Below are 24477 nucleotides of genomic sequence, written 5' to 3' on the forward strand. Positions count from 1 at the left end.
CTAAATTCTATGTAACTCATAGCAACCTCTGCAATGATATGTAAGTTATCGCAACCTCCTAAATGATGTAAAAATAGCAGCAGCCTCCTAATTTATATATAATTCATTGCAGCCTACTAAATGATATATAGATAATATCTATCAACTATGGAAAATTCAAATTATAGCAAGGTCTTAGGTGATCTATAAGTGATAGCAACATCCTAAATTATATGTAACCCATAGCAGCCTCTGCAATGATATGTAAGTTATAGCAACCTCCTAATTGATATATGAATAGCAGCAGCCTCCTAATTAATAAATAATTCATAGCAGCCTCTTAACTGATATATAAATAGTAGCTACCAACTATATGAAATTCAAATTGTAGTAAACTCTTATGTGATCTATAAGTCATAGCAACATCCTAAATTCTATGTAACTCATAGCAACCTATGCAATGATATGTAAGTTATAGCAACCTCCTAAATGATATATAAATATCAGCAGCCTCCTAATTAATATATAATTCATAGCAGCCTCTTAACTGATATATAAATAGTACTGTAGCTACCAACTATATGAAATTCAAATTATAGCAGACTCTTAGTTGATCTATAAGTGATAGCAACATCCCAAATTATGTGTAACACATGGGACCTCTGCAATGATATGTGAATTATAGCAACCTCTTAAATGATATACAAATAGCACCAGCTTTCTAAGTAATATATAATTCATTGCAGCCTCCTAACTGATATATAAATAGTAGCTACCAACTATATGAAATTCAAATTGTAGTAAACTCTTATGTGATCTATAAGTCATAGCAACATCCTAAATTCTATGTAACTCATAGCAACCTCTGCAATGATATGTAAGATATAGCAACCTCCTAAATGATATATAAATATCAGCAGCCTCCTAATTAATATATAATCCATAGCAGCCTCCTAACTGATATATAAATAATAGCTATCAACTATGGAAAATTCAAATTATAGCAAGGTCTTAGGTGATCTATAAGTGACAGCATCATCCTAAATCATATGTAACTCATACCAGCCTCTGCAATGATATGTAAGTTATAGCAACCTCCTAAATGATATATAAATAGCAGCAGCCTCCTAATTAATATATAATTCATAGCAGCCTACTAACTGATATATAAATAACTGCTATCAACTATGGAAAATTCAAATTATAGCAAGGTCTTAGGTGATTTATAAGTCATAGCAACATCCTAAATTCTATGTAACCCATAGCAACCTCTGCAATAATATGTAAGTTATAGCAACCTCCTAAATGATATATAAATAACAGCAGCCTCCTAATTAATATATAATTCATAGCAGCCTACTAACTGATATATAAATCATTGCTATCAACTATGGAAAATTCAAATTATAGCAAGGTCTTAGGTGATCTATAAGTGATAGCAACATCCTAAATTATATGTAACTCATAGCAGCATCTGCAATGATATGTAAGTTCTAGCAACCTCCTAAACAATATATAAATATCAGCAGCCTCCTAATTAATATATAATTCATAGCAGCCTCCTAACTGATATATAAATAATAGCTATAAACTATGAAAATTCAAATTATAGCAAGGTCTTAGGTGATCTATAAGTGATAGCATCATCCTAAATTATATGTAACTTATAGCAGCCTCTGCAATGATATGTAAGTTATAGCAACCTCCTAAATGATATATAAATATCAGCAGCCTCCTAATTAATATATAATCCATTGCACCCTCCTAACTGATATATAAATATCAGCAGCCTCCTAATTAATATATAATCCATAGCAGCTTCCTAACTGATATATAAATAATAGCTATCAACTATAGAAAATTCAAAATATAGCAAGGTCTTAGGTGATCTATAAGTGATAGCATCATCCTAAATTATATGTAACTTATAGCAGCCTCTGCAATGATATGTAAGTTATAGCAACCTCCTAAATGATATATAAATATCAGCAGCCTCCTAATTAATATATAATCCATAGCAGCCTCCTAACTGATATATAAATAATAGCTATCAACTATGGAAAATTCAAATTATAGCAAGGTCTTAGGTGATCTACAAGTGATAGCAACATCCTAAATTATATGTAACTCATAGCAGCCTCTGCAATGATATGTAAGTTATAGCAACCTCCTAAATGATATATAAATATCAGCAGCCTCCTAATTAATATATAATCCATAGCAGCCTCCTAACTGATATATAAATAATAGCTATCAACTATGGAAAATTCAAATTATAGCAAGGTCTTAGGTGATCTATAAGTGATAGCAACATCCTAAATTATATGTAACTCATAGCAGCCTCTGCAATGATATGTAAGTTATAGCAACCTCCTAAATGATATATAAATATCAGCTGCCTCCTAATTAATATATAATCCACAGCAGCCTCCTAACTGATATATAGATAATTGCTACCAACTATGTGAAATTCAAATTATATCAATTTCTCAAATGATCTATAAGTTATAGCAACATACTTTATTATATGTAAATCAAAGCAGCTTCTAAAAGAAACAAGTTATAGCAAACTCCTAAATGATATAAGTTACGGCATCTTACTAAAGGGTATGTAAGCTATGCCAAGCTATGTAATGTTTCCATTGTAACTATTACATAAGTTACAATGGTAACATTCTAATTTATGTGTAATTTGTAGCAATCTGCTAACTGGTAATCATTATTTTTGCTTACTCATTGAGGTATGAATTATTTTACCTTCAAATTGATATGTAATTTACAACAACCATCTAGACATTCTCCAAGTTTTGACAGTTTTTCTAGTATGCATATATACAAAGTATGATAAGGCAATGAATATATATTGTATGATACCATATTCTCCTAAAATTTCCATAAAAATATATAATAATTAGGAGGTGAATAAATATATATATATCTACAATGTAGATAAATTAGACCATATAGGAGGCTTACCCATATATATTTGCGTTAACTCCTAATCCCTTATATTCCGCAACCTCCTAACTGGTATATATTTATTCAACTCCTAACTCGGAAATATGGGTATATATATATATATACATATATATATATATATACTAGTATATATATATACTAGCATATATATATATACTAGCTGTGTCACCCAGCGTTGCCCGTGTAATAGAAGAGTCTTTGGACAGAAAATTGATTTGTATTTAACATATAACAACAGTTGCCATTCTAACTTTCAAACTGCATATCATGAGAGAAGTGTGTTGTGTAGTTGAAATAAATTAAGAGAAAAATAAAAACAACTGTAAAGGTTTTAAAACTTTGTCAAACAACTGTACTTTTCAAGCTAGTAGCCTGGCATATTGCCAATGGAAAACTCCACTAAGCTAGTTAATAAGGTTAGGCTTCCAATGACGATAAGCCATGACTTACCATTCTGCATTGTTGTCCAGCTCCATTGTTCTAAGAATAGCTATAGCTGGAAAACCAACAGATATACAGATATACGACGACAGACGGACTTTGAGAAATATATATATAGATATGTATACAAAGATTCAAGAGTAAGCATAAATTATTATTATTTTGACCCAGTTTGAAGCAATTCTGAAAACAAAAACTTTGAAATCACAATACAATGTGTTTAAGGCAAACCAGCTAAGCAATGAAAAGAGACTAATTCGGCTGTTTTAGTAATCACATAACTAAGTAGGGGAGGGTGGAGCCCGTTGCAACAAAAAAATGCATTATTGGCTATAAAGTTTTACTAAAATATTAAAACATTTTTTAAAATAATTACATAAAATGCAGAAATATGTTTTACATGTGTATGCCAATTCTGCTGGTTGTATACTTTGCAAAATATTACAAAAGTACTAATTGCATAAATTTATAATTGGTGTTTCAACGTGCCCCGGTAAGGGGCACATAGAAACACCCTATGGGACATGTTGAAACGTCCTTGACTTTCATGATAAATTTTAGTTTTATAACTGTGTTTTCTCTAAATTTATTTTTAACCAAACAATTCAAATTTCCACTAATTATCTGAGCAAGAAAATCTTGAAAAGAGTTAGCTATGAACTTCAGAACACTGTGTACAACAATCACGACAAACAAACTTCTACTGTACAACAAAACATATATACATGTTGATCTAAAGATCAAACTTTTCTTTCTATATGTTAGCATTTGCAGTCATGATATCAATATTGTCCAGAAATTTAGGGGTTCATCATGAGGATTAACTTGTAGCTATGTCATCAAGGTTGTTTGTATGTTGCTCGAGCTGTTCCTCTCTATAAGTGTAAAGGGGCAATTTTGAGACATTTTGGAACTTGCCTCTCTATTTTTATCATTAAAACATGTTGCAACTTGCCCCATACCCTTTGTGTTTCGATGTACCTCAAATGACTTTGAGTAACCAAAATGTTCATCCCAACTCAGGATGCTGTAACTTCATGAAGTTGGTGGATACATTGTGAAGAGAGCATGTCTATAGCTGCCTTCACTGATCTTTGTTAACATGAGATGATGTACAAAGAAGATATGCAATTCTCTAAATTTGGATATAAAAATAAAAGGGCAAAAAATTATCAATAATTTGTACAAAATCATGGCTCACCTAAATTGCTGTTCTTTTCAGTTCATGCAATCAAGATATCTCATAAGATGACCTAGAAAGCTCTTTAGTTAGTGAGGTGAGAATTCAAAATGATGTAAACAAGCAAGAAATTTTTGGTGTGTTTCAACGTGCCTCGCATTGCAACGTGCCCCACTCTCACCTACAGTTGTGGTGAAATAGTTTGCACAAAGCAAAAATATCAATTTCTTCGAGACCCAATTATGACCTAGTGACTTTAAAAAATTGAGGGTTGACAAAAGGAGAATAAGTAAGAGAATAAGGAATACGTAAAATAAAGACGTGATTACTGGAAGGTATGAAGCGGCTAGCGCCCATTGCTTTGCTTTCTTCTAGGAAGGAGTTCATGATAAATTAGTCTCAGCAGGCTCTGGCGAAGAAGCAAAAGAACCAATGGATTTTCATGGGGTTACTTTTTATACCAGAATTATTTCAACTAAAGCTAAAATATTTTTATTGTTTCTGTCGAAAAGTGTAAGTACAGTTGCATATTTGATAAATTGTCGCGTTTAAAAAAAGAATATGTGACTGATTGATGAACTTATTTATGCTGGTTGGATAAGATTGAGGGAAACGATCAAATGGATTAGGTATGTTTTTTGCCAAATTTGCAAAAACGCCTGTTCAAATACAGATTGATGTTTGAAATTTAAAAACAGCTGTTGGAAGCTTACTTGAGTAGTATCGAAATCAGCCACCAGTGTATTATCTAAAAACAATTTTGGAGGAAAGGCTGTTTGCGTTTGTCATTTGTTGCTGCTGTCCTATAATTGGTCTGGTCAGCTGGCCAGCATTTGACAAGAGGCTGGCCAGCATCTGACAGCATTTGACGTATCCTTGAACGCTTTAAATGGTGGTGTTTTAGTGAATCAACATCATTCTTCAGTTGTCAGCATGAAATGGTAAGCCATCTTAAAAAGTCCATCTTATAAACTTTGCAAGGCGGCTGATGGTAGTGCGAATGAGACAAAAAATAGAATGTTATTGCAAAAAAATTAAACCTTCAATTGAGCTGGTGCCGGTCGGTGAGAATGTAACTTCGGTTGCTATACAAGGTGGTACTATAATGTAGTTGTGACAACATCAACAGTGACGTATTAGCATAGGCACTATGTGGAAATCAGAGGAATGGAAACTGCCATGCAGAATCATTCAGTTCTTCAACAATATTAATGGCTGATGGCAACATCCTGGTGCCAGCACTATTGCAATGCTGCCAGCACTACTGCATTGCTGCCAGCACTACTGCAATGCTGCCACCACTACTGCAATGCTGCCAGCACTACTGCAATGCTGCCAGCGCTACTGCATGGCTGCCAGCACTACTGCAATGCTGCCAGCATTACTGCAATTCCGCCGTCACCACTACTGCAATGACTTTTTATGACTTTGCTGAACATCAGTCAACTATTATAATAGTCAGTTTAGCATTTGAGATTTTTAAATGCGGATAGCACTACGGAGTTGTGGATGACATTGCATGTAAAGAAATCTTAACCTAATTCCTTGAAAATTTTGAAATTTTCGAAAGCTACAGTGCCCTGCTCTAACGTCTATTTGAAATGAAAAAGACGATTTCAAGGCAAATAATAACATTCCTACAAATTATTTCAAGTAAATCATTTCATCTTATTATATTGCAGCTGACCTTCCTGAAAGATGTCAAAAAGGTGCAGCTGCGGCTGATTATTATGCATCTAACAGAAGGCTAGCTCATCCTGTGGCAGAACTTTTAGCGATATGGCTTCTCCTCTGCTACATAGTTTTTATATTTTCAACAGCAGCTATGGGCCTAAGGAAGGAGAAGTAAGTAACTCACAGTTGTTGTGTTAGTGTTTTCGCAATTTCATTTATTACAATTAATTGCACGTTTTATCGTTATGTTTGATTTTTTCAGGAAATAAAAAAAGTATTGTACTATTACCCACAGACCGCGAGTGTTGATGTTAAATGCACAGATGTTGGGCTCTCTGAAGCCATGATCAAATTTGTCGAGTAAGTTATTAAAAATGGACCTCAATGCAGCCTCAGCTTTCAAACTAACTTTTCATTTGTATAATTTTGTCAACTTATAAACTATGATGGAAGCCTTTCAGTTCCTTTGGCTTAGTTGATTGTCTTTGTATTGTTCCTGTTTTGTTTACAAATGTTTTTGCTAGAAGATTGTCTTCTTTATGTCATGCCATTTCAAGGTAATTAGGGACAACTGTAGGGGAAAATGCTGATTCTTGTTCACATACAGATATATAGCTTTCTACAATCAATGTGCTTTAGTTGTAAAGAATTCTTTGCCATATTTTGTTCTGTTGAATTTAGTATAGATATCCTATTACTATTCTTCAGGACATTCAGTGATAAACCATGTCAAGCCATTCATACACTCAAGCAAAGACATTTGTATTTTGAGCCTGAGCCAGGATTCTGGATAATTATGGTATGTTTGTAATAATTGTGTGTTTGTCATCCATTCTTTATCATCTTTTATTAGTTTCTAAATGTTTTAATAAGAATATTTAAAACAAATCGCGTATTGTCTCTCATGACTTGTCTCTCATGACTTGTCTCTCATGACTTGTCTCTCATGACTTGTCTCTCATGACAGGCATAACAAGTAGTTGTAAAACAATTTACAGAAACTAAACATTCCATGCAAAAAAAATGCTGAAGACGGGGATGACTACCATGATGAAGAGATACACGACAAGGTTTATGAAACCGTTCTCCGCCAGTCTTATGAGATGTTTAAGGTGAGTTAGCTGTTGTCAGATATGAGAAGCTAGAAACTATTATAAGCAGAACCTACCGATTATATGCAGTCAACATACACTTTGTATTTGTAACGATTTGTTGCCACCTATCTTTGGGTTTTCACTATGTTTGCCGTTGTATGTGTCTGCGGATGTATGTTTGCTGTTGTCTGTGTGTGTGGATGTATGTTTGCTGTTGTGTGTGTGCGGATGTATGTTTGCTGTTGTGTGTGTGCGGATGTATGTTTGCTGTTGTATGTGTCTGGATGTATGTTTGCTGTTGTATGTGTCTGGATGTATGTTTGCTGTTGTGTGTGTGTGGATGTATGTTTGCTGTTGTGTGTGTGTGGATGTATGTTTGCTGTTGTGTGTGTGTGGATGTATGTTTGCCGTTGTATTTGTGTGGATGTATGTTTGCCTAGTCGTGATTTAGTCCACTGGTTCCCAGCAACTTGATAGGATTGTCCAGTATGTTTGCTGTTCTTTTCACTAGAAAGAACTAGTTCAACCTGTGATCATTTTTTTCCATTTTAATCGTATACGTAAGTTTTTGCAAGATCCTTTAAATGTAATACTTTCAGTTTACAAACTATCTGTTACTACAACCATTCTCTATCCTGACTCCTCCGCAATGCTAATAGATTACCAACTTTTAAAACACTTTTGTTCAACTCACTCAACCAATTTTTAGTTCTGTTCATTCATTTTCTTTCTTGTTGACATTTAACAAAAGACATTATTTCACTGATGATTACCAATGCCAATAAAAAATTATACATGCTATAAAAACACTAAAAGGCTTTTGCCATGTATGCTAACACTCTCATATATATATATATATATATATATATATATATATTTCTCAAAGTCCGTCTGTATGTCGTATCTCTGTCTGTTGGTTTTCCGGCTATAGCTATTATTAGAACAGCTGAGCTGGACAACAATGCAGACTCAAAGTCATGGCTTACCGTCATTGGAAGCCTAACCTTATTAACTAGCTTAGTGGAATTTATGCCAGGCTACTAGCTTGAAAGGTACAGTTGTTTGACAAGGTTTTAAAACCTTTACAGTTGTTTTTATTTTTCTCTCAATTTATTTCAACTACACGACATACTGCTCTCATGATATGTAGTTTGAAAGTTAGAATGGCAAATGTTGTTATATGTTAAATACAAATCAATTTTTTGTCCAAAGAGTCTTCTATTACACGGGCAACGCCGGGTGGCACAGCTAGTATATATATATAAATTGTTTCCTCACCTCGGTTAACCCAGATGGGTGGAAATTTCTGCTCTAACTCGGGTCTCCCACCAGAGACCTGGGAGTTTGAGCACTCGCCTCAAGATCTTAGCTGTTCCCAATAGCGCACTTTTCTGCGACTCACTTGAGTTGATTGTTGTTGGTATTTGGGCAAGCCACATTTTATGCGCCGGTGTTATTGCGCCCAGTGCCCCAATGACTACTGGAATTACAGTTGTTCTTACATTCCAGCATTTTTCAATCTCTTCTCCTAGAGGGAGATATTTCTCTACCTTTTCTTTTTCTTTGCTGGTTATATTGTAGTCATTGGGTACTGCTATAGGCTATCTATTATGGTAGCCCTCTTGTTCTCCTTGTCCACCACCACTATATCTGGTTGGTTTGCTAGGACATGCTTGTCAGTCCGGATGTAGAAGTCCCAGAGGATCTTAGCGCGGTCATTTTCATTGACCTTACCAGGAGCTTCCCACCATATATATACCATGTATATATATATATACATGTATATATATATATACATGTGTATATATACATGTGTATATATATATACATGTATATATATATATACATATATATATATATACATATGAAAAAGCCCTGAGCTGCTCTGATGAGGCTCATTGGGTACTGCTATATCTATTATAGTAGCCCTCTTGTTCTCCTTGTCCACCACCACTATATCTGGTTGGTTTGCTAGGACATGCTTGTCAGTCCGGATGTAGAAGTCCCAGAGGTTCTTAGCGCAGTCATTTTCATTGACCTTACCAGGAGCTTCCCACCATATATATAACATGTATATATATATATACATGTATATATATACATGTGTGTATATATATGTATATATATGTATGTATATATATACATATGTACATATATATACATATGTATATATATATACATATATATATATATATATATACATATATATATATATATATACACATATGAAAAAGCCCTGAGCTGCACTGATGAGCTTCAATAGCTGAAGCAGTACTGTCTGTAGCATGAGTATATATATATATATAACATACACTATTTGATCTAGACTATGGAAAACAGCCAACCTACTTCTCCTTTACCTTCATATGTTCAATGCTTTAATTTAATCCCCACAAAGAATCCTAATAGAAGTGACACCAATGAAGGAGTGTCACTCGACTTTATGACGGAGTCCAAACATTTAAAAGAAGTCTCAAGTCTTTGTAGCCATTGTCTATTCGCTGCAATAACTAACAACTCATTTCAGCTGTTAAATCCCTCTGTGTTGGGGCACTCAAGGCCACCTATATAGACCCTCTATCAGAATCTTATAACTTCTACAATACTTTCATTGTTTTATACAAGGCTTTCGTCCGATGAAGGTTTGGTTTAGTGTAATACTAGCGAAATGCGTGGCATTGCCCAGGTATTAAAAATCAGCTTATAAACAATGAGAGGTAATGTAGTAGCCTGCCACTTGCCATTAGCCTGGCACATTGCCAATGGCTAATTTGAGTAAGCTAACTACTGCACTTGCTCTCACGGGAGAGCAAGAATTAAATTATGTTTCACTGTAACGGAGAGCAGTGGCATATTCTCACCCAGATAGCGACATATATCGCCCAATGAATCCATCAATCATGCGCAGCTAAATTGGTAAGGCATTTGCCTGGCAAAAGGAGGTTCTGAGATCAAATCCTCTGCGGTACAGATTCTTCATTCCAATATTTTAATAGCTATAGCTGGACATACTGAACTACACACAGATACACAGACACACAGACACACAGACACACAGACACACAGATACACAGACACACAGATACACAGACACACAGACACACAGATACACAGACACACAGATACACAGACACACAGACTTTGAGATTTATATATATAGATTTTATAGTATTCAGCTGATCAATTTTAAGAATCAAATCACACGTGGTGTGTAAGTATTGAATAACTCAGTAATGCTACCACATGTAGTTGTTTCTAGATCAGCCTTCTTAGCTAGAGCTATTCCTGTCAGTCTCTCCAAATGTTATGTTAAATGCTTTTCTATAATGTTCAATTTTATGATTCAATAACTTCAATAACACAGCATGGCGATGAAAATTTTTTGTATCCCACATTGGCAATGTGCTTTGGCTATTTCGCAGAATGGACCTCTTTATTAATCTGTCTTCGAATAGCTAGAATGTTTTCTCAAATAAACACTGTACTTAGTTTTAAATATTGGTTTTTGGACGGATTTTTTGAGACAAAAGCAGCAAAATATTTTACCTTTTTTACAGCATGTGCTTCTCGAAGTATGTTTCTTATCAAAATCTCTACGATTAACCCAAGTGATAACCATAGAAAATTGCAACTGCCATGACATTGCGAATTTTTGTTGAAGATTGCGTATTACAATTGCAGCTGTAGGCATTCGTACATGTATCTGGTTGCTGTGATACAATTTAATTTACTTCAAAATTAAAAGAATTTCTAAATGTTGGTAATGTCATAAAAGATTTGCTCACTCTGTAGATCAGGAATGAAATGCAACCAGAATATTCTCAAACTAGTCAAACCTGAGCTTACAATCACCTCTGCATACGGATATTTGTTATCATATCAGGTAGTTTCTGAGATGTATTGTTTGAAATCTTTTGACAAATTACCATTTTGTAAATAAAATTTAGGAAACTGGTAAAAAATAAAATGTGAATTAAAAATAAAATGTAAATTAAAAATAAAATGTCAATTAAAAATAAATGAAAGTTGAAAATAAATGAAAATTCTTTATCAAGGTATTACATTCTTTATCTGATGTAAGTTAGAGCCATGCCCTGTATGTCTATGGCTCACTACACCCCTTACCAAGCCTACACTTCTGTACACGCGTCTCTAAGGTAAAGTAATAATGTTTTTTACATGTATTTTTTAGATACATGTAGTTTTATATACTGGGTTTTCAAATTTTCTATGGAATGACTTGCAGCATGTCTCAATGTTTTATGAATTAAAACACAATACTTGCTACAAGAACATCTGCGCCAACATATGACAGTTTAGACATAGGAAACCAATACTGTAATGTATTTATTTCATATGTTCAGATATTTAGCTGCTCTGCAGTGTATTACTTTTTGACCTTATATCGGGGCAGCATAATGGTAATCAAGTAGAAATTTTGAACATTGCGTATGTTCAATTACATACTCTGAGGGATAACAACAAGGAAGTTGTTGGAGCTTGGAAACGGTGAGATTGTGTGACATTAACTTTGCCTGTAGCAAAATGAAGGTCGATTGCTTAAAATAATATTTGCTAGATCAACGCAAGGTTCACTCTTCATTGCAGCTGTTCATGGGATCTTTTGTTGATATACTGACTAAAGCTCATGGTGATGTGACCAGCCTCAAACAAAGGCTTGAACACTTCTACAGCCGGGTAAGCAGGGCATGATTTGCACTCCTCATTTCCTGCACTCTTTCGATAAATTCGGCCATTAAAATGTTTGTTATGACTTCTATGATCTATCTTATGCCTTTTATGATCTATCTTATCACTTCTATGATCTATCTTATGACTTCTATATTCTATCTTATGACTTCTATGGTATATTTTATGCCTTTTATGATCTATCTTATCACTTCTATGATCTATCTTATGCCTTTTATGATCTATCTTATCACTTCTATGATCTATCTTATGACTTCTATATTCTATCTTATGACTTCTATAGTATATCTTATGCCTTCTATGATCTATCTTATCACTTCTATGGTATATCTTATGCCTTCTATGATCTATCTTATGCCTTCTATGATCTATCTTATGCCTTCTATGATCTATCTTATCACTTCTATGATTTATCTTATGACTTCTATGATCTATCTTATGCCTTCTATATTTTATCTTATGACTTCTATGGTATATCTTATGCCTTTTATATTCTATCTTATGACTTCTATGATCTATCTTATGCCTTCTATGATCTATCTTATCACTTCTATGATCTATCTTATGCCTTCTATATTTTATCTTATGACTTCTATGGTATATCTTATGCCTTCTATATTCTATCTTATGACTTCTATGATCTATCTTATGCCTTCTATGATCTATCTTATGACTTCTATGATCTATCTTATGACTTCTATAGTATATCTTATGACTTCTATATTCTATCTTATGACTTCTATGATCTATCTTATGCCTTCTATGATCTATCTTATGACTTCTATAGTATATCTTATGACTTCTATATTCTATCTTATGACTTCTATGGTATATCTTATGCCTTCTATATTCTATCTTATGACTTCTATGGTCTATCTTATGCCTTCTATGATCTATCTTATGCCTTCTATGATCTATCTTATGACTTCTACGGTATATCTTATGATTTCTATATTCAATCTTATGACTTCTATGGTATATCTTATGCCTTCTATATTCTATCTTACCCTAGGACACTTATGTATTCGCGGCATCTAACTTTCGCGTTTTCGCGGTGTCATCCTCTCGCGAAAGTTTCATGTGCGAAACTAAACTATCATAACAAACGAGCGAAAAAGCGAAACTAAATAGCTCTGTTCATTGATACTGTATAATTGAATTTTATAACGACATTTATTTTAACGTTTTTAACGACCACTATAGCATCGTTAAAATATAAACCGACAAAATAATTTGACTGTCAAAATTTATTACGTTATTATTTTGCAATTATTTAGGATTATTTTCCCATTAGGAATGATTTATAATGATAGGAATTTGATGTCAATGCACATGCATTAGTTAGCATTATCGTTTGCTGGGGACGTCAATCAATGCAGTGAGCACCGTGTGTTGAAAGAAAATAAGACACATGCACTGACACTCGCAGTACTACACAAGCAGCATGGCTCTGGAAAGGTTTGGATTCACCACTGACACCTCTTCAATAACTTGTAATTTTTTTAGATTTGTTTTGTTTTAAGTGATGTGACTGACGAGACGTTTTTAAATTAAAATAGGCAAAACATGACCGCAGTTAATACGCTCAGAAAAAAAAACATCTTTTCCTTTTGAGCGTTTTAACAAAGATCAATTTTGCGGATTTTATTTTAAGTTCATTCGGAGGCTTTTACGCTTTCGATGGGACACGGCCAAGCGGGTGATTGATAAAACTTAATCTTTTGCAAAACTTTATAAAAGTCGTTAACAAAAAATATTTTGTCTCTGATGATGATAATAATGATGCCTAAGAACTACTAGAAGTTGATGTTTGTCTCTATGGCTTGGAATGAAGTGACATTCTACAGTGATAAAAACCGCGTCCATGGCCGTTGGGCAAATAACTTTTCGAATAAAGGATGTTGAGGTCGAGTTATCTGAAGGAATTTATCATTGCGTTGGAACTGACCAAACAAATCCGTTTGAGTTGACCTTGCGTTTGAGATGAAATGTTACATTTTATCTGAGGGCGAGTTTTTCGAGTTGGACTGTACTTACCGTAAAAAATTCCCAAAAAGTTGGGGCGGCTCAGCCGGCCAGCTGCCCCAGTGAAAACTGGCCTGTTGATAGTCCAAGAAACAAATGGCAGCAAGCGATCAAATTGCATTATCGACCTTGCCCACATCATTCTACCTGCGGTTCACAATTACAAACTAGTCGCAAATTGAATTTTTTTATCGGTGAACCGAACCTGAGGAATATAATTATGTTTGTTCCACTGCATTTATTTTCACATCACTATATTTTCGCACTCATCAGAGCTGCGAAATTAAGTTGCTTCGAAATTTTACTCTGTGAGCTACTCACGAAACTAAATACTAGCGAAATATAAGTGTCCTAGGGTATGACTTCTATGATCTATCTTATGACTTCTATGATCTATCTTATGACTTCTATATTCTATCTTATGACTTCTATGGTATATCTTATGACTTCTATGATCTATCTTATGACTTTTATGATCTATCTTATGCCTTCTATGATCTATCTTATGTCTTCTATGATCTATCTTATGCCTTCTATGATCTATCTTATGCCTTTTATGATCTATCTTATCACTTCTATGATCTATCTTATGACTTCTATGTTCTATCTTATATGCGTGTGAAGCTTAAATAAAATCAACCAAAACATGCGGAAAGACAGCATTTTCATAGACTACACAAATCACAAGGACACAATCTGATTTATTAATATAGATGTTAGTAAACCATAAGAGAGCCTATCTTTTATTGGGTTGACTGGCAGTTGAAAGCAGTCTCTGTTAAACAGGTAGAAGCCGACTCTTTTAGCTAGTCAGGCCAGCTTGTTTGGCAGGACAGGGCACTGTAGAGGAATTGTGGCAGAGCTAGGAAGAGCAGTTTGCAACAGGCCTGATTAGAGGGCTTGCTTGCTAGATGCCGAGCTGTGGAGTAAACATTTGAACCTTGGCTCTAGCGCTACACCGAAAGAGAAAGTATCATATTGTGTGACAGCGGTGGGGATTGTGAGACAACTTCTAGCCATCATTCTAGAGTTCCTTCACGAGGTTGAAGGGACACCCACAGCGGGTTACCTTTAGGTGCTAATCTGTAGTCTAGGATACTCTGTTTCGCTTTTCTCAAGAAAACTGATTGATGGGATGTTTGGGTTGTTGGAGTCAGGCATCTTCATTGGTGTTGAAGAAGCAACATCTTCAATCAATTCTTTTCTGTTGTTACTATGGTTAACTAGCTATTGTCTGCTGACTTATATGACAATAAGATCTCTCTTATATTGTCTAGGATGGTGAAGAATAATTCAACCCAAGCAGTATTTACGTTTGCTAGTACTTGAAGGGGGTGATAACTTTAGGATCATTACAGTACGAGGCTATAGCACATTTCTCACTCTGCAGACTAGGCAGGTCGAATTTCCGTCTGAATATGTTCGTTTTATCAAATCTTTACAATAGCAAACAGATGGCATGTATCACTGACAAGAAAATTTTAATTATATCCAATATGTAAGTTGAATTAATTCACAGTTAATATAGTCCTAGTTAGACTAGAGCCATATCTCTAATGGCAAATCTATATACAATCCGTCTCTTTTAGAGGCAGGGTTACATCTCAATGTAAAGGTGACGCTAATGTAAGCTTTTTGTTATCATAGCATTTAATTTTTACTTTCAAGTTTGTTACATAATTTTATGTAATGTATGTATTTTATTGTAATATCTAACTACCTAAAGCATTTACCATTAAGATTATGGTATTGTAAAATGAATAAAACAAAATAAAACTTATTATAAAAATACTTTTTTCACTTCAATAAATAATTTTTTATTACTTATCATTTTTAATAAGTAACACGGAGGGTTGATTTACAACACGCACTTCTACATGGAATCTACTCTTTAGATTAGAAGATATTGTTGTCTTCATCTTATTCCTAATATTTTTTCTCATTGTAGTATCTAATAACACTGAAGCTGTCTCAGTGCGACATTTTAGACGTGTACAACGGTATATCATGGTTACCGCTTGACAAAAACATGTACCTGAGGATCCAATGTCTTATGAACAGACTTCAGGCCAAGTACCCTCAGATACAGTACACCACATTTCTCTCTAATGACTATCTCGTCTGGTAAGGAGGCAACTGTCAGTTGTTACAAATAACCCGTTGTCTAAAACACCGCCTACATGGAAGGCAAAAGAACCTGGTTTCATTGAAGAAATGCTGTGATTGTCAACAACACTAACAAAATTGAAGCATTTTTGTATAATCAATAATTTGTTTTTGTTGCTACTCATTTTGTAGGAGTGGTGTTCCACAGCAGGACATGAGAGTTCTATATCAATATCTTATCACAAGTTTGTTCCCTGCACACTATGAACAGGAAATAACATCGTCCGGTGGCGTGAAACGCAACTTTACCAATGAAAACTTTGGCCAGTGAGTATTAGAGCACACAACTTGCTCAAAGTTAATAATTTTTTACTACTGCTGTTTTAGCACAGCACCTTGTCTTATCAAGTAGAAACATCATTTTATACAGGTTTATCACCATTCTATACAGGTTTATCACCATTCTATACAGGTTTATCACCATTTTATACAGGTTTATCATCATTCTATACAGGTTTATCACCATTCTATACAGGTTTATCATTATTCTAAACAGGTTTATCACCATTCTATATAGGTTTATCACCATTCTATACAGGTTTATCACCATTCTATACAGGCTTATCACCAATCTGTACAGGTTTATCACCATTCTATACAGGTTTATCACCATTCCATACAGGATTATCACCATTCCATACAGGTTTATCACCATTCTATACAGGTTTATCACCATTCTATACAGGTTTATCACCATTCCATACAGATTTATCACCATTCCATACAGGTTTATCACCATTCTATACAGGATTATCACCATTCTATACAGGTTTATCACCATTCCATACATGTTTGTCACCATTCCATACAGGTTTATCACCATTCTATACAGGCTTATCACCATTCTGTACAGGTTTATCATCAATTATATACAGGTTTATCACTATTCCATACGGGTTTATCACCATTCCATACAGGTTCATCACCATTCTATACAGGCTTATCACCATTCTGTACAGGTTAATCACCATTCTATACAGGTTTATCACCTTTCTATACAGGTTTTTCATCATTCCAAACAGGTTTATCACCATTCTGTACAGGTTTATCATCAATTATATACAGGTTTATCACTATTCCATACGGGTTTATCACCATTCCATACAGGTTCATCACCATTCTATACAGGCTTATCACCATTCTGTACAGGTTAATCACCATTCTATACAGGTTTATCATCATTCTATACAGGTTTATCACCATTCTATACAGGTTTTTCATCATTCCATACAGGTTTATCACCATTCTATACAGGTTTATCACTGGCAGTGCAGTAGCAGCTGAGGACTCCAAGCCATCTCGATTACCCCGCGTATACATAAATGTAGATGGCTCTTTAGTGGAGTTCCACTTGTTGGTATATAGGGCTCTGAGTGCTACAGTCTGCGCTCTCATTAAAGGTGAGATCTTTGACTCTAGCGTACCTTTGCATGGTTAACTCTAAATGTGGTATAATTCCTCTCTGCTTCTCATCTTTGTGTGTTTTAGGCTCAACATCTGTTAGTCTTTCGTTTCGTAAGAAGTTTGATGCAGATCTTGGACCGAGTCTAACCGAGTTAGCTTCAGAACTTTTACAAGGGTATCCACAGAAACCAACAGGGTAGGAATTACTGCGAGCAAACTTGTTTCAGAATATACATACATGTATAGTTAATCTTGGGTGTTTTTGTGAATTCCTTGATTCGCATCATTGTACTACAAATAAATATCGATATTGGTGTTGTAACGATAAACCTCAGCTGACTCGGCAGTCCCGTCTGTTGCTTTAACGTGGTGAGAATAAATTGCTGTTTAGAAGAATGGTGTTACTCGAGTCTGTCATAATCCCATATCTCGTGCACTCTTTCATCTAGCGGTGATATGACAATAAAGTATATCTACTTCAACCACATGAACTTGGCTACTAAGACTACAGTACATGTCGATGCGAGAAAGACCCGACTGGTGAATGTGCCTCTGGAAATTCTTAGCACAGTTACCGACCTGAACTCTCATCTCAGAAGGTGAGTTCTCTGGCCGCTATTTCTGACTTATTCAGTTTGTTAACACGCTTGATCGAGTGTGCATGCGGTAGTAGACACAAGCAGCCAAATGAAAATTTCATAGAGTTAAATGTGTACGAACAGAGTTATTCAGACTGCACAGTCAGTTTTTCAAGAGCATATGCGGACCTTTTATGGTTGCTCCCTAGCGTGAACTATTCGTGTTTCAGCAGCCTGCATGACACGGAGTGTATGGTTCGTACGGCGACTGACTACTGGCTCGTCTGTAAAAAGTCGGACAGCAGAGAGCTCTATGTTCTAATCTCTGACAAGAATGCCAACTTGACTACTATTGACGGTGAGTTTGGTGACATCTTATATATGGCAGTCTTTTGCGTCATGTGCTCTGGCCGAGACTATTGATAATAACAGCTGGTGGTTCTGAGCTGCAGCAGGTTAGTATCAACAATTTTACTAGGCATTCTGCAATCTTTATGTTATACCGTATATATATAGAGTGTATATATATATATATTGTATATATGCTGTATATACAGTATATATATACGGTATATATATACGGTATATATGCTGTATATACAGTATATATATACGGATATATATACTGTATATTTACCACCAGGTTAATATATCAATAAGTATATGAGGCATTCCGCCATCTTTATGTTATGTTATACTGTATAAACATACAGTCAAACATGGATAACCCGCCCTCGTATAGCTCGAACACATGGTTACCTCAAACAGTTTTGTTTGGTCCATTCCCAGGCAATGATAAACTGCTTCAGATAACTTGACCTCAACTTCGTTAACTCGAACAGGTTTTTGCCCAACTGCTACCGAGATGGTTGTTATCGCTTTAGAATATCACTTTATTCAAAGCCATAGAGATAAACCTCAACTTTTAGTAGTTTGTAGGCGTCGTTATTACCATCATCAGCAAAACATTTTTGACAACGAATTTTCTAAAGGTTTGGTGAAATTTGATTTTTACCAAACATCCGCTTAGCGATGGTTCTTCGAAGGCAAGGAAAAGCGAGGTAACCTTCGCATAAATTTCAAGAAAAATCAGCGAAATTGATCTTGGTTAAAACGCTCAAAAGAAAAAGATGTATTTTCTTCTGAGCATTTCAACAGCGATCAAGTTTTGCTAATTTTAATCTGAAAATGTCCTGGCAGTCACATCACATAAAACAACAAGCAAATCTCAAGTGATAGGAAAATCTATACATTCTGATAAAAAAATTTTAAACTTTACATTAGAAGCATTTAATTTGAAACAAGCCATTCATGCTTTTGATTTAGATTATAGTTTGTATATGTACATGTATCTACTAATAAATACATGGACTTATGACAGTGCTCTGATAACTTGAATGCTCCGATAACTTGAACACTTTCACTCAGTCCCGTGAAGTTTGAGTTATCCATGTTTGACTGTATATACTATATACTCATGCTACAGACAGTACTGTTTCGGCTATTGAAGCCTCATCAGTGCAGCTCAGAGCGGGCAAGGGACACAAATCCCATTACCAATGAGAGTTGACTTCCTGCCATGAAACAACTAAATTGCCTCACAGACTTTAAGAAAGTCAATGTGCTGACACCAGAGTCCTAGAGTGCTCAAATCACAAAAGTTATGAGCTATGCACAAAGGCTAATAGCGCCGCACCTCTCACAAAGAGCTCAACTAAACCGAAGTAAGGGAGCATATACTCATATATAATAGCATACATATATAGTATATATATGTATGCTATATATATATACCATGTTTTACTATCTAAAGTAAAAATTCATGTAAAGTTTTTGCTTCATACTACATAAGAACATCCTACTTACATTCTATATAATGTAAAGCGTCAAGTCAATGCAAGTTCTCAAATTCAATTTGAATAGCGAGAGTCCCATAGTTGGCCATAGAAATATCAATTTCTCTCGTGTCGCACTTGCAAACATGACTTACATGGTTATCTCTATTATATGCTACTAGCACCCTGGTAGTTTAGTCTGCTGTTAGTCGTCATCAGATGTGGTGATGAAGTACACTAAGTATCTGCACAATTATAAGAAACGCTTAAAGGTAGTTGATGGTTGCAGGTGTTAGAGTATCGGTTTAATAAATGTTAGAGTACCGGTTTATTAAGTTAGAGTATCAGTCTATTAAGTTAGAGTATCGGTCTATTAAGTTAGAGTATCGGTTTAATAAATGTTAGAGTACCGGTCTATTAAGTTAGAGTATCGGTCTATTAAGTTAGAGTATCGGTCTATTAAGTTAGAGTATCAGTCTATTAAGTTAGAGTATCGGTCTATTAAGTTAGAGTATCGGTCTATTAAGTTAGAGTATCGGTCTATTAAGTTAGAGTATCGGTCTATTAAGTTAGAGTATCGGTCTATTAAGTTAGAGTATCGGTCTATTAAGTTAGAGTATCGGTCTATTAAGTTAGAGTATCGGTCTATTAAGTTAGAGTATCGGTCTATTAAGTTAGAGTATCGGTCTATTAAGTTAGAGTATTGGTTTATTAAGTTAGAGTATCGGTCTATCAAGTTAGAGTATCGGTCTATTAAGTTAGAGTATCGGTCTATTAAGCTAAGTATCACGAGTTTGAAACTCATTGAAAGCTATCTTTTATCCTACTCTTTAACCTCTAACCGTTCTGATTATAGTAAAGACATATTTTTATTTTACTTTATTTTAGAAATATAAAATATTTTATTTTTTGCAGTTTTTCTAGGTCATGCATTTAAAAAAAATCAATTCAAATTGACGTTGAAGGTGTGCGTTCCTCTCAACTTATCATAAAATTACGGCGATCATAGACCCTGAACCAAGAAAAAGTGATAAGAAAAAATAGATAAAATGTCAATGCAAAGCAATAATACCACAGTTGCTGTCCATACTTCAAGTTAAAAACATGTCTAGTTTTTTTCCTTTTTGAAGGGCTGAAAGGGGTGAGTTTGGGAAGATCATGGAACGGATTAGGCATATTACATGTATTTTACTGTTTGTATAGCGTAAAATCTCTATAACGTAAACGGTTCCCAGAACAGATTATTTACGTTTTAGGAGCGTCTACTGTGATATATATTATACATAGATATATATATATATATATATACATGATCATTAGGGTCACAATGTCTGTTTCGGGGTTTTGTTTTGAAAATCAAAAATTGTTAACCAAGGTAGTATGTTTCCATCATTTTCTCCACAGTTGTTATATTTCTTGCAGAGGAAGTAAAACGGCTCTGTAACACGCAATTCACAAACATGTTCCACACAGACTGATCAGCTCAAGTTATTCTAGAGTTTTTCTTGAACTATATATTTAACACATTGTGATATATTTGATCTTACCACAGAACTTAAGTCAGAGGCAGCGTATCTAGCTTGAAGCTGCTCTACCATATTGCTGGTAAGATTTTTTTAGTAGTCCTGCATTAAAGTTCAATATGTTGGCTAAGTGTAACACGATTTTCTCACTGTCTATTGACAAAATTTTTAATAAGTTTATTCATTGACAGTCTTATATATATATATATTTATGATTTGTAAAATACATTTTGAGAGCCATTGTGGTAAAGGTTGTTAGAAGAAGTAGCCCCATTTAATTGTGCTAAATGGCGTTTAGCGAAGAACCTCATTGAGAAAATCTTCTGTAGTAGGTACACTCATGAATTCATAGACAGCTTCAGTCTACAACTTCTGAACAATATCACAATATTTTTACAGTGGTCCCTCCTACTTCGCAGCTTTGCGGGATTTTAAATATGGCAGTTAAATGTTACTTGTCAAATTCGGTTAATGTCACTTGTCAAATTAGCTTAATGTCACTTGTCTAGATAGCTTAATGTCACTTGTCAAGTTAGCTTAATGTCACCTGTCAAATTAGCTTAATGTCACTTGTCAAATTAGCTCAATGTCATCTGTCAAATTAGCTTAATGTCGCTTGTCAAATTAGTTTAACGTCTTTAATATCACTTGCCAAATTCTGTTCATGTCAGTTGTCAGATTAGCTTAATGTTACTTGTCAAATTTAGTTAATGTCATTTGCCAAATTACCTTAATGTCACTTGTCAAATTACCTTAATGTCACTTGTCAAATTAGCTTAATGTCATTTGTCTAATTAGCTTAATGTCACTTGTCAAATTACCTTCATGTCACTTGTCCAATTAGCTTAATGTCACCTGTCAAATTAGCTTAAATGTCACATGTCAAATTAGTTTAATGTCTTTAATATCACTTGCCAAATTCTGTTCATGTCAGTTGTCAGATTAGCTTAATGTTACTTGTCAAATTTTGTTAATGTCAATCGTCAGATTAGGTTAATGTCACTTGCCAAATTACCTTAATGTCACTTGTCAAATTAGCTTAATGTCATTTGTCTAATTAGCTTAATGTCACTTGTCAAATTACCTTCATGTCACTTGTCCAATTAGCTTAATGTCACCTGTCAAATTAGCTTAAATGTCACATGTCAAATTAGTTTAATGTCTTTAATATCACTTGCCAAACTCTGTTCATGTCAGTTGTCAGATTAGGTTAATGTTACTTGTCAAATTAGGTTAATGTCACTTGTGAAATTATGTTAAAGGTTGACTTGCAACACAATTCACATTGCAGTTATTTGGTATCAAAAGGTTCAGCATGTCTTACTCTGCTGTGTTGTAGATGCAAAATATATGGAAATGTGATTACAAGCTCTTAAAAGCTCAAAAACGAACGGTTAATCGCAGCCATCATGAAAACGCCGTAGGTTAGAATCCCTTTAACTCGACGTCGTAATAAACGTGATTGTTATGGCGTGAAATGAAAGGCCAATAAAAGGCTCAAAATAAAACGTGTTGTAGCACTAGTTTATGGCAAACACTTCAGGTTCTACCGGAAAGCCCTCATTAAATATAGATGTTCGCTACTTTGCAGTTTTGTTTCAGTTTGGTCTAATCATCTAGTCGTAATCTGATCATGTGACCCATTCTTCCTGCCAAATGGCGCAAACAATGTCGGCAGAATTGTTCCACTATCACAGGGGACCGACAGGCTCGTCATGTTCATCAGAAGATGATATGCACTCCTTCGAGCTAAGGTTAAAAAATTAAACGAATTTTTAGGGTAGGTTTTGAGAAATCAGTGCTAAAAGTGACAGAATTACAATGATAATGAAATAGATGCGTAAGGACAATAGGCATGGTTTGATTGAATGCGTGAAGTATATTTGGGGAAATATTTCGATGAATGTGTTTGCATGAAAGTGTAAACAGAAGCACATCGTGTTCAACTATGTCCCATTTGTGCCATTTTGAGAAGGATTCCAACCTACGGCGTTTTCGTGATGGCTGCAATAAACTGTACGTTTTTGAGCTTTTAAGAGCTTGTAATCACATTTCCACATATTTGGTACCTACAACACAGCAGAGTAAGACATGGTAAATCTTTTGATACCAAATAACTGTAATGCGAATTGTGTTGCAAGTCAACCTTTAATGTTACTTGTCAAATTAGCCTAGTGTTACTGGTCAATTCTGCTATTTAATTCGTCAGACAGTACTACATGAATCAAAGAGCAGAAACCGTTCTATTAACTTATTTCTGGATTGGTGACTATAAATATCAAAATTTTTACCTCAAAATGCATCCTTTACAAGAAACAGTTTTAGTTGATTCATTCATTGTTAAAGCATGAGATCACTGACCATCGAATGCAATTTTATTTATATTGGTTTCACCTGAGGTCTTTTTGCGGTGCTTGCATGGATTAGATGTACACTGTTAAAGCTCATACTAGGCTTTGCTCGCGTTAAAAGTGGTTCATAACTCACTGTGCTTTGTATATGTTATTGCATAAAGTTCACTTATGCTCTTACTGCCTTACTTCATGTAACTTGGAAACATAAAGTTTGCCATTCACAAGGCATAATATTTATATGTAATTTATACACGTAAATCTCATCTATAACATGGAGCCAATGTCAAGAAACCTACTGGAATAAACCAATTTTTGTTTTGGAGATTTGTTGCACTCATAGACAATTTTAACAAACAAGCTCTCCTCTACACACTTCATGGACACTTATTTAGCGATCTGCTATCAATGGGTGTTGTGTCATCTTTAGCGATGGCTGACACAAATTTTGTATTTGTTCTAGTGTAAATACTGCTCACAACCTACAGTGTAGATAGCTTATCTACGATAAGATTGATTACATGCTTAGGCCTTGTTG

At 34.6% G+C, this 24477-nt stretch overlaps 1 protein-coding gene across 3 annotated transcripts in view; it reads left to right on the plus strand.

Moving 5' to 3' along the window:
- Positions 1-24477, plus strand: part of LOC137400682 (vacuolar fusion protein CCZ1 homolog) — a 49676-nt gene that overhangs the window by 14131 nt on the left and 11068 nt on the right. The window contains exons 2-14 of one of the 3 annotated variants that reach the window (XR_010979265.1): positions 6262-6424; positions 6516-6613; positions 6962-7052; positions 7252-7365; positions 11956-12045; positions 16031-16206; positions 16381-16515; positions 17503-17648; positions 17737-17848; positions 18102-18251; positions 18461-18588; positions 19741-19954; positions 21488-21829. Coding sequence is in view for 2 of the 3 variants with exons in the window: in XM_068087016.1 (XP_067943117.1) it covers positions 6359-6424; positions 6516-6613; positions 6962-7052; positions 7252-7365; positions 11956-12045; positions 16031-16206; positions 16381-16515; positions 17503-17648; positions 17737-17848; positions 18102-18251; positions 18461-18588; positions 21488-21543 (1362 nt within the window). In the remaining variant the exon portion in view is untranslated. Of the gene's footprint in view, positions 1-6261; positions 6425-6515; positions 6614-6961; positions 7053-7251; positions 7366-11955; positions 12046-16030; positions 16207-16380; positions 16516-17502; positions 17649-17736; positions 17849-18101; positions 18252-18460; positions 18589-19740; positions 19955-21487; positions 21830-24477 lie in introns of those variants that run through there. The other 2 variants (XM_068087016.1, XM_068087022.1) reach the window with 2 other exon arrangements.

This window comes from Watersipora subatra, chromosome 1, assembly GCF_963576615.1.
Source record: "Watersipora subatra chromosome 1, tzWatSuba1.1, whole genome shotgun sequence".
Classification (NCBI taxonomy): Eukaryota; Metazoa; Bryozoa; class Gymnolaemata; order Cheilostomatida; family Watersiporidae; genus Watersipora; species Watersipora subatra.